Consider the following 11,746-nt stretch of genomic DNA (forward strand, 5'->3'; position numbering starts at 1 on the left):
TATGCCGCGGCATGGCAGTGTGCGCAACCTTAATTAGGCGCTCGCGCACCGGCGCGGCACGCGAATGCCAAGCCCCCATCACCACCGGCGCTGGACGGCCGGGGTCGAGACCTTGCCACCGAATGCGGGAAACACAATCGCACACCCCAAGTCCCCAAGAGATTAAAAAAATGATGCGAGACACACATTCTCCGCCGCGGACCGCGGTGGCCGGCGCATGTGATTGCCATATAGTAAAAAAAATGACCACTCCGACAAAATCACCACCATATAGCACTAGCACACAAAAATTACACGATGCAATGGGTAGTAGTGACGCTTCTATACTACTATTATACTGGATCTGGGACTACTGTAACTGGCGGTAACCGCTACACGCAGCGGGTAGATACAGCTGCGTCAGCACAGTGCACCACGGCACGCTAGCCTGTAGTAGACTGCAGTCAATGCATCTGGACGGGTTGCTGGGGAGGAACCGTTCTTTCTTCCCTTCCGACGCACAGTAATCACCAAGGACAAAAAAAGTAATTACTACTACTACCAATCACCTCTCACTCTCGCTAGTTACTGATGTTGCCGCGGCGGCAGGTAGGAGTACTCCGGTTGCTAGTCGCGGTTAATGAAGGCGACGAGCTTGGCCATCTCGGCGAGCGCCTGCGGCGAGCCGAGCTTGGTGAGGAAGTAGACGTGGCCCTCGCCGGGGGTCTCGTACAGCTCGGCCTCCCCGGGCCAGGCGCTGCCCCGGAGCGCGGTGTAGTACGCGCGCTGCCAGGGGCTCAGGCGGTCCTGCCCGGACACGGTGACCAGCACGCGGGAGGCGCCGAGGTGCTGCCACGAGGACGCCGGCAGCAGGAGCGGGTCCGCGTAGGGGTGGTTGATCGGGTACCTCCCCGCGCAGATGAAGTTCCAGGTGCGCGCCGCGGACTGGAGGTACGCCGGGTCCGTGGAGTCGGCGCCCACGGGGCTGCGGCCCTGGAAGTAGGGGTCCAGCAGCGCCACGCCCTTGATCCGCGCGCCGCCGTCCAGGCCTTCCTCCCCCGCGCGCAATGCCAGGTTGTGCGCGATGTTGCCGCCCGCGCTGTCGCCGGCGAGGAACAGGCGGGACAGGTCGCCGTACTGGGACAGCCACGGGTCCGACCCGGCGTTCGCGTTCGCGAGCACCCACTTGAGCGCCGCCCACGAGTCGCCGTACGCCGCCGGGAGCGGGTGCTCGGGCGCCAGGCGGTAGTTCACCGACACGGCCACGACGCCCGCCCTGGCGGCGAGCGTGTTGAGGTAGGCGTGGTAGATGGGCGTGAACGCGGACTCCACCACGAACGCGCCGCCGTGGAAGTAGACGAGCACGGGCACCCGGGTGTTGGCGCGGAAGCTCGGGAGGTAGAGCCGCGCCGCGACGCCCGTGGACGGGTCGATGGTGACGTCGCGGGAGGTGACGCCCGTGAGCGCGTCCGAGGACGCGGCCACCACGTCGGTGCCCATCAGCCGCTTCACGCGCCCGTTCTTGTACTCAATGAGGAACGGGGAGAAGTCGAACTTGACCTGCGAGTTCGGGTCCCCGGCTTGCCGCAACTGCAGCAGCTGCCGCCTCGCCGCCGCCCCGGTAGAGCAATGCGAGCCCAGCAGGAGGAAGAGCAGCAGCGGCGGGAGCAAGATCCGCGAGGCCATGGCTAGAGGCAGAGCTCAGACAGGGAGTGGCAGCAGAGTGTGAGACTGTGAGCTACTGAGAGCGAGCTGCCTGTCCGCACCTAGCTGCTGCCTGCTGCTCCTCGTCCTCTGGGACTGAGGCCGTCACGGGGCTGGCTGGGGTCCGGTTATATGCGCAGAGCGGAGGCGGAGGCAGCCGACAGGGGCTGGGCGCACCGCACTATTTTGTGGCGCGGATCGTGGTGGTGGGCTTTCGACGACTACTTTAGCGCCGGCCGGCCCGCCCGGCCGGCCTTTAATTCCTCCTCCCCCTCCTCTCTCGCGCTGGACCGTACCGTGCAGGGCATGTGCCCGCGCAATTCACAGTTCACACCCCAAAAAAGTTTTTAAGACTGCTGTTATGCTAATGGCGCGATTTCTGTTCTTGCTTTGCGAGGGGGTCTCGCGCTTTCTGACGCACCGGAAAAGGGTTTTCCTCCAGCCCCCACTGCTTTTGATCGTAAAGCTTCAGGTTCTTAAAAAAACTGACGGTTCATGCTTCTTTAGTCATGGCCCCGTTCGGTTCGCCCGAAAAAAGCAAGTCGAAATACTGTTCCGGTTGATTTGTTGTGAAAGAAAAATATTGTTTCGATTAAAAAAACAAGTTAAAAATACGAATTATAAGAGAAACGAACATGGCCTCTCAGCTCTGCGAAGAAAAAGCTGCAAGCGTTTCCTGAATCCTTCCATGCTTGCGTGAATCACAGCATGGGTTTTAAGCAAATCAAAAGCATACTCAAGCATCTTTCCACAGCCATGGTACTCCGTACTTCTTACCAGCTGCTGAGTCTGAATTGTATCCATGTTGTACTGGTACGTGGTACATATGTCACCTGTGATCTGTGGTTAAACACCTGTGATCTCTGGTTAAAAAGAGAGTTGCTTCGAAAGCTGGTGCGCACTGGTCACACAGCATTCGATGCCATGCGTATACTCAGCGCGGTCGTGTGTACCGTTCCTCCACACAGTGCTGCCTCGGCTTGCTAGGCGGTCGTCTAGCGCCCTAATCTGGCTCCCGTACCGATCTGTCACTCGGCGAGTGGGCCGGCGCTAGGCAATTAGTGGCCTGAAGCGATCCAGCTCGGCGGCACGGCCAAGCAGAGTGTGCCGGCCGCTCGCTTTGTCGCAAAGGCAAGGCATGCCATAGAACTGAACTGGCACACACAGGGCGGTGATGCCGGGAGCCTGCACACCCTGTACTCTCGCAAAGTCACAGCTTTCGTGGAGCCGCCGCGCCATAAAAATATCCCGCCACGGGATCACGGGAGCGCTGCCGCTGTTGGTCTATCGGTCGGACGCTTGCGAGTCGTGTCAGTGTCGCCGCAGAAATTTGGCTTGTTATCTGATCGTACGTCTTGGTTCTTGCATCACCTGCTCAATGCTTGTTATTAGATGGATCCGGCGATACTAAATCGAACAAGACTCAAGAGTCCCAGATACCCGGTGTCACGGTGTGAATGGCGCCTGGTTGTAAATCTGTATCGCGCCACGTGTGATCTTCGTTGGATCAACACGTGTTGCCGGGCGGCAGAATTCAGAGCCGTGCTAGCGCTTTCAGTGCCATGAATGAATGAATGCCCAATGGGTTTCATCAATTAGTCTCCCTGAATCCGGTGTTCGAATCCGGCTGTGCCCCCGTCACCTAACTCAATAATTCCAGAACTGAAACCGGCCCTGATACGACATGAGTAGAGTAAACAACGACATCATGCAGGTAGTGTGTATTCATGCGATCCTCCGGTAAAGAAAAAGAAAAAGAGCAGTACAGGGATATCATACGTCGGAGTTGGACAACATTGTACTACAGCTCTGAACCTCTGATTCTGTGGACATCCTTGCTGCTACTGCGAGTTTTGCAGGCATGACATGATGCCATGGCCGAGCACGGGCGAATCAACGTGCTGCATCGACGCGTTTGATCTGTTCGGTGATAGTGTGGACCTAGGCCCATGGTGTGAGCTTTACTCTTGCTAGCTTGCTACAACTTCTTGACAACTCCGTTTGCTTTCCGTGTAACATTCTGGCTACCATCAAGCGGTTGATCGTGCCCTACTAATTAAAACCCTGAACTTCCGAGTTGCGCCCGTGCTTAAAGACAACGACAATGATCTCGACGGCGACCGGCGCCATCACGCCATTTGGATGGAGCTTGGGAGTTGGGAGCTGCTGCCGAGACGGCAGCCGGAAATACCTTTCCCGTGCCCTTTTCGAGCATAAAAGCCTGCCACGGGGGCCTGATCGTTCTCTGCTCTGTGCGTCCGTCAGGTTGCCGCGCGCGGAGCCGGTGTTCGGACCAGCCCCGCGCGATTTTGCACCCTAGTCGCGACCCCGGCCTCCGCTCGAACACCAAACATCCTGCCCGTGTTGGGATGGCATTGCGACTTGCAGCCTGTTCGGGAGGTCGTATCGTATCGTGGATTATTTACTGCTGGCTGATTTAGTGTGAGAGAAAAATACTATTTCTAATTAGAAATTTACGATCGTTTACGAGCAAACGAACAGGCTGTTGGAGCCTTCACACCTGGACCCCAGCCGCGGCCGGATCGATCGCCTTCGCCGATTTCCGGGTGTTCGGGGACTGCGCCATGAATGGAGCTCCGTGCAGCGCACATGCCGTGCCCATGCCTCCTCGTGTTTACGAGAACACAAGGCGTGCCCGGGCTCGACACAGCCGGTCAGTGAGCAACTCAGCGTGCTCCGGTCCTTAAAGGCCACGACAGGGACCACTGAAAATGACCCAGGGCCATCAAGCACATGAGCCGGCCGGTTGCGATTATTCCGGCGTTTGAACATGTACTAATTGTTCATGTTTTTCTTTTAGGAAAAAAAAAAGAGTTTGTAACTGCTGGTTCTTGAGCAGAGCAGCGAATACTGGCTACTCTTACCCTTACTGGTAGATGCGTTCTTGGGCGTAACAAACCGAATGTGTCAGCACTTGCACTGTTCAAGCTTCCATCCATATCCTGCATCGAATTCGCCAGTCAGTCTGTCCCCGAAGCCCAGCTGTACTGCTGGTTGTGCTGTGCTTCAGTGCACCGCACGAGGGCCCGGATTAAAGTGCAGTTGACACAAGCTGCAGGAAAACCTTTTGTATCGGTAGCTGGACAGCTTCGGAAATGAATGAATTTGGAGAATCAGTAGCTTGAGTGCGCGTTTAGTCCGCGAATTTTAAGGATTTAGCTATCCTAGCATTTTCGTTTTTATTTGACAATTAGTGTTTAATCATGGATGAAAGGATCAAGATCTCCAAGAAGAGGATGAATTGGGTTAATTCTAAATTTTCTTGCAATAATCAAATCCTACGGATAGCCCAATTAACCCCTTGTGCCTAGAAAAGTGTTTCTATCAAATTAACGCACAAAAGACTTGCAACATATGTTCTAAACTTACTCTAGCATGGCAATTTTATGAATGTAAAGACAAGTATTGAATTGCTCAAAGTAAATACTCAAAGTAAAGGCTCAAAGTAAATGGAGAGAGGAACGCGGTGATGTTTTGTCGAGGTATCGGAGAGTCGCCACTCCCCACTAGTTCTCGTTGGAGCACCTGCGCAAGGGTGTAGCTCTCCCTTGATCCGCGCAAGGATCAAGTGCTCTCTACGGGTTGATTCTTCGACACTCCGTCGCGGCGAATCACCCAAAGCCGCTCACAACTTGAGTTGGGTCACCCACAAGCTCCGCCGGGTGAACACCAAGCTTCCAATCACCACCAAGCCGTCTAGGTGATGGCGATCACCAAGAGTAACAAGCACGAACTCTCACTTGACCACGCGAAGCCTAATGAGAAGATGGATGTACACTTGTATACTCTTGATTCACTAATGAGGTTTCACTCTTGGATTCTCAAATCACAAACACCTCACTAGGACCTTGCTCTTCTTGGCACTCACAAACGTGTTTCTCAGCTGTTGGAATGAGCAAAAAGTAACTCCACACACGAGTGGAGCTTCTATTTATAAGGCAGCCCGAAAAACGAACCGTTATGAGCTTCTGCGGGGTGACCGAACGGTCCGGTCGTGTTGACCGGACGCTCCGGTCAGTTCTACCCACGAACCAGTAAAAATGTATTGACCGGACGCTGGCAGAGTCCGGTCAGCACTGACCGGACACGTCCGGTCGCATAAAACCCTTACTGGAACCTTACTGGACTCGACCGAACGCTGAACCCTCAGGGTCCGGTCATCACTGACCGGACACGTCTGGTCGTAGATTCCCTTCTCTAGAACCTTACTGGAGTCGACCGGACGCTGCCTTTCAGCGTCCGGTCACATGACCCCTTCAGCGTCCAGTCGCACCGAACGCAGACAGCTGATCAAATAAACTGACCAGACCCTGAGGCCAGCGTCCGGTCGCACCGGGGCCAGCGTCCGGTCAGTATTTGACCCTCCATTCACTTCCAACTCTCGATCATATATGAATGAAATTTACTCCAAAGGATCTTAGGCATTCATAGGAGCTACCTAGAGCTAGTTTTAATAAGTGTGCATCACACCTAACTCACTATGCTCAACTAGGTCAAGCTACCCGTCCATACCCCCCTTAATAGTACGGCCAAAGGAAAAACAAAGTCCTAAACTACTCTAAGTGTCTCTCCAACTCCAATCGACACTTAGAACTAGTCATCCTTAACCTTGTCGTCCATCCTTTGAAAACCGAAACGATTTCCATCGGAGGGGCATGACAACTTTGATTGCCCGATTGATCTTGTCGGTGTTTCAGACCGGGGGGTCCTCAACCAACCAGTGAATTTGAACTGCGTGCCCCTAATCCCAGATGGTGATGCAAAAAGACACAAGGTTTATACTGGTTCAGGCAATCGATGCCCTACGTCCAGTCTGAGAGATCGATCTTGTATTCCTTGCACCGAAGTGCTCGTAGTAGGGGGTTACAAGCTAGGGGAGAGAGGGAGCTAGTCCCAGGTCTCGGCAAGGTATCGTGTGGGTCATATGAGACGTTGCTCTCAGGCGGCTGGGATGTGTGCGTGTGTTATAATGTGTTCCCCTGTCTCTAAGTGGCCCAAGTCCTCTCCTTTTATAGTTGAAGGGAAGACAAGGACAGTACATATGTTAACTATGCGACGTCATGCCAATAGGGGCGGCATGTCCGAGCCCTGTGGCCTGTTCCTGTGGCGGCGTGGTCGTCGAAGTGGTCCGTCCTTGGAGCACTGGGGCGGCGTGCCAGTCCCATCTGATCATGTGCGTCGTGAGAGCCCTGGGACTACCTCGGAGTGGGTGCGGCGGTGGACGTGCAAGCCGGTGTGGATGGACTGTGCGCGAGGCCGAGGCTTGGTTGGTGCCGAGGCTGCACCGCAGTGGGGGGTCTCGGCGGGCACAAACCCCGAGATAGCCAAGACCTTGGTGCACAGTGCCGAGGCCCCAAGTGGGCGGCTGACCTGGTGCGCTGGCTTGGAGGCGATGATAACCTGGGCCAAGTTGTCCATGTCGCGTTGTTTTCGAGGCGGGGATCGCGAGGCATAGTGCAGTGTGGGCGCTGATCGTGGGCACAGCGTCAGAACACAGTGGCCGGTAATCCCCGCCGTGCCCTGTCCCAGCCGGTATGGCGTTGATGCGACCTCAGGTCCCGTCGGCCATTCTGTGGCATCGAGCCATCGTCCGGCTGAGATTGCAGGAGTGGTTGAAGTATTAATGAGACATGACGTGCTGTCGGGAAGACTGGCCGAGGCAAGGGCGATGGACTATGGATAAGCTGGTCTCGCGCGATACGGGGAATGAGGCCTCGCGCGAGACGGAGAGCGGAGCCTCACGCGGGATGGAGATCGGACTCCTTGCTAAGGCCTTTCGTGGGAAGCCTCGCGTGATACGGAGAAGGTACCCCCTGCCGAGGCCTTCCGTGGAGAGCCTCGCGCGAAGCAGAGATCGTGTTCCCTGCCGAGGCCTTCCGTGGAGAGCCTCGCGCGAGGCGGAGATTGCGTCAGGACGCCGAGACCTCCTGCGCAAGGCTTGAGGCGAGGCGGAGGGCCTGGTGGGCTCGGACGTGGCGGGTGAGGGGCCCACGGCTTACCTTCTAGCTTTGTTTTTTGATGGGACTTAAGTGACCCCTTTGATTGTTCGCTCGGGGTACCCCATTCTAAGATACCCGACAGTAGCCCCCGAGCCTCCGGGGGAGTGCGTGCACTCTCCCTGAGGGTTTACCGAGGCTTGGTTTATACCCGCCCCCGTAGGAGTTGGGTTTTGTTTCTTGAGGTTCTGGTGGGTGCGCGCGAGCGCACCCGCCGGGTGTAGCCCCTGAGGCCCTAGAGGAGTGGAGTTACTCCTCCAGGGGCTTTTTTCATTTTTGCGTTTAAGCGAGTAGTTTTTTATCACATTTGCCAAGCCCATAAGCGCAAGTTCGGGTTGCGGGGGTCTCGGCGAGGCTGTAGGAAAAGTCCTCTAGCCTCCGCACGGAGCGAGAGGTCCGTCAGGGGTCCCCCTGACTTTGGTTACATCCCTCATGCTTCCTTTTTGCTTGGAAGGAGGAGTGGAATGTGCTAGGCTACCCTCGATGGGCATGAGCGTGGACACTTTCGGTGAGCTATTATTGGGTGAGTCCGAGTGGAGGCCCGTACCCCGTTCGCTAGGGGATGGCTAGTGGTCCAGAGACGCACTCCAAGAGTACCAGAGGGTTTCTCTAATGGGTGCTGAGGCCGTTCGCTGGGCCTCGGTGGCTCGATGCCTCCCTACGGTGGGATCCCATTCGGAGACTTCCCTGTCGGTCTCGGACACGACTTAGGATGCCCCGAGCGACTATTCGCTCAGGCCTCGGCCATTCGTAGGCTCGCCCTGAAGTCGTCCCTGACTCTGTTGCCCTGAGGCGGCTGTCGAAACCTCTTGGAGGCCTAGCCTTTGAACCCCTGGACCATAACGGGCTCGCGTCCTTTATCATGTTTTGTAATGAAACCTCTAGTGTGGGCTTGGACCGTTTGTCTTGGTCTTGGGTGCAAGAGGAGCCCCCGAGCCTCCACTTGGAGCAAGAGGGCGGTCGGGGGTCCCCTGACTTTTTCATCCGACCCTCACATATCCTTTTCATTCGGACAGAGGGTTTGTTTGCCGAGCCCATTCTGGTCTCAGCAAGGTTGTAGGAAGAGCCCCTAGCCTCTGCGTGGAGCGAGAGGGCCGTCGGGAGTTCCCCTGGCTTTTTATACGCCCCTCGCGCGTGAGGGTTTGTTTGTCGAGGCCCCTTTTGGGCATGAGCCTGGGTTGTGGGGTCTCGGCGTATTTGCAGGAAGAGCCCCCTAGCCTCTGCATAGGGTGAGAGGGCCATTAGGAGCTCCCCTGTCTTTTTGTACGACCCTCACGCTTCCTTTTCGCTTGGAAGGAGAGTTTGTTTTGTCGAGCCCCTTTGAGTGCGAGTCGGGGTCGCTAGGTCTCAGCAAGGTTGCAGGAAGAGCTCCTTAGCCTCTGCATAGAGTGAGAAGGCCGTCGGGGGTTCCCCTAACTTTTTGTGTGATCCTCACGCTTCCTTTTCGCTCAGAAGGAGGGGTGGAATGTGCCTCGCTACCCTCGGTGGGCACGAGCGGTGGCACTTCCGGTAAGCTATTATCGGGTAGTCCGAGTGGAGGCCCGAACCCCGTTCGCTAGGGGAAGGATAGCAGTCCAGAGACACACTCCAAGAGTACCAGAGGATGTCTCTAGTGGGTGCCAAGGCCGTTCGCTAGGCCTCGGTGGCTCGGTGCCTCCCTACGGTGGGATCCCATTCGGAGACTTTCCTGCCGGTCTCGGACATGACTTTGGGTGTCCCAAGCATTTCGCTTGCTTGGGCCTCGGCCCCGTATAGGCTCGCCCGCGGTCGTCCCTGACTCTATTATCCTGGGGTGGCTATCGAAACCCTTTGGGGCCCAGCCTTCGAACCCCTGGATCGTAATTGGCTCAGAGCCTGGTTCCTTCATACGAAAGGAATAGGCCGTGGGGGATATCTTCCCTATTGGCTCGGCAACAGGTGGCACGCCTTTTGAGGTGGTTTTCATGGGGAGTCGAAACAACACCTGCTGCCATAGCGGCCGAGCATGACGTGGTGGATGGGACGTAACTGTCCTCGCATTTAATGTGGGGGACATGGGCGCGTGGGCCGGCAAAACCGGCTAGTGGTTAACTGCGCCGGATCGGGGGGAAAACCTCCTCGATTTCATTGCCCGCTCGTTTCGCCTCCTTCCTACATAAATACCCGACAAGTCTCGCCCCTCCTTGTCTTACCTTGCCTGCATTAGCACCGCCTCCGTCGAGCCATCGCTAGAGCAGCGGGTGCCGGGAAGAAGAGGAGAGAAGAGCGAGCCTAGGGAGAAAGCAAGAAAAAAGCGAGAGCGTGGGAGAGAGAGAAAAAACTCACCGCCGCACCCGATTCCTCCATCGCACCCATGGCCGGCGACATCGTCGTTGTCGAGGCAGACCCCTGGGACCCGTCGGACGTCACCGAGGAGATGCTTCAGTCGCTTGTCGAAGGTGGACTCCTTCGCCCGGTGATGGACCCCACTAGGCCAGAGTGGATTGCTCCGTACGGTGAGCTAGAGCCGAGGCCTCGCGACAGCTACGTCGTGAGCTTCGTCTCCTTTCACGAGCGTGGCCTCGGCGTCCCAGCAGACCGGTTCATGCAGGCGCTCCCACACTACTATGGCGTGGAGCTCCACAACTTCAATCCCAACTCCATCGCTCAGGCGGCTATCTTTGTTGCCATCTGCGAGGGGTATTTGGGGATTGCTCCCCATTGGGAGTTGTGGCTCCACCTATTCTGGGCGGGGCATACTACCAAGCTGACGGGCATGTTGGGTAAGAGGAAGGCGACGAGGGCCGGCGGCTACACTCTCCAAGTGCGTCAGGACCGCCTACACATCTATATCCCAGCCCAACTCACGTCCTCCAATCGCCGGTGGTACACGAGTTGGTTCTACCTCCACAACGACGATGGAGGACTTCCCCCTACACTGGGTAGATCATGGCGAGTTGCCCGGAGAGATGGAAGTACGGCGTCCTGAAGGACGACTAGCCCAAGCTACAGCCGCTTCTGGAGGGGCTGGCGAGGCTGCAGGGCCACGGTCTCACCGTGGCTGTGGTCGTGGCCGCCTTCCACCACCGGAGGGTGCTGCCGCTGATGGCTCGGCGGTGGCGGCTATTCGAGATGAAGCCGGGTGAGCCTATTGAAGGCACCCGGATGTCCTCCTCTGCCCTTTCCGATGAGGAAATTCTTCATCGGGTGGGGGAGACGGTAGAGGCGAAGTTGAGGGGTGGCAATTTGACCCCTATCGCGATGCGGCCGTCGTGGGGGTTCCTCTCGCTGGTAAGTTGTGTGCCGCTGTAGCCTCCGAGCCTCCTCGATCTCCCCTTACCCCTTGTTTCCTTATGTGCGTCCGTCGTTCTTACAGGGTATGAGGGACGTGCGCTCCTCTCCGCCGCCCATCCCTAAGGATGCGAGGCGGTGGGCGATCAACTGTGCGCATGCCGATGCGCAGAAAAAGTGGAAAGACGCCAAGGCGGCGAAGCGCACAAAGCAAATCCTCACGCGCGAGGAGCTGGATAAGTGTCGCCGCCAACAACGGAAGGATGGTCTCCCGTTGGAAGAATCCCCGTCGATGTCACTGTCGACGGAGGCCTTGGACGGGGATGATGGGGGCGAGATAGGGCGAGGTCCCCTGGACCACCTTCTGGACATAGTGGAGGTGGCGCCCGGGGCATCAGCAAGCAGCCTGGCACTCCCGGGAGGAGGAGGAGAAGTGGACCTAGGGCCGGTGATCGCTCACTCTAGGGTTGAGGCCGACACGCCTGAGGCGTGGGCGTTGGGCAAACGCGCCATTAGCCCGGTGGGCTCGGCGGCTGTGGTGGAGCGAGTGGCGGTGGAGACGACGCCACCGCCCCCGTAGAGGACCGAAGGGGCGCCGGGGTCCATTGAGGACCGACTGGCACCGATGGATATGGAGGCGATGCCTCTGCTGCCGCCTTTGCCATTACGGACGAGGTTTGCCGTGGTGAAACGGTTGCCACCCCGTTCAAGGTAAGTGTATTTTTGGTGGGGTCATAGTGCATTCCGTTCGCCTTTTTGGTCTCACACTGACCCTGTAGGTTATTTTTCCTTAGTCG

The 11,746-nt window shown here is 57.1% G+C and overlaps 1 protein-coding gene across 1 annotated transcript; it reads right to left on the reverse strand.

The window, feature by feature from the left end:
* Positions 1-253: 253 nt before the first annotated feature.
* On the reverse strand, positions 254-1,834 carry LOC136546372 (probable carboxylesterase 2). The gene has a single exon (XM_066538350.1). It carries the CDS (start codon positions 1,663-1,665, stop codon positions 607-609), a length of 1,059 nt encoding a protein of 352 aa, XP_066394447.1. The 5' UTR covers positions 1,666-1,834; the 3' UTR covers positions 254-606.
* Between the last annotated feature and the right edge of the window lie 9,912 nt (positions 1,835-11,746).

This window comes from Miscanthus floridulus, chromosome 3, assembly GCF_019320115.1.
Source record: "Miscanthus floridulus cultivar M001 chromosome 3, ASM1932011v1, whole genome shotgun sequence".
In the NCBI taxonomy this organism is placed as follows: domain Eukaryota; kingdom Viridiplantae; phylum Streptophyta; class Magnoliopsida; order Poales; family Poaceae; genus Miscanthus; species Miscanthus floridulus.

Coding starts and splice junctions, on each gene's coding strand:
- LOC136546372 (XM_066538350.1), bottom strand. CDS start 1,665: ATGGCCTCGCGGATCTTGCTCCCGCCGCTGCTGCTCTTCCTCCTGCTG.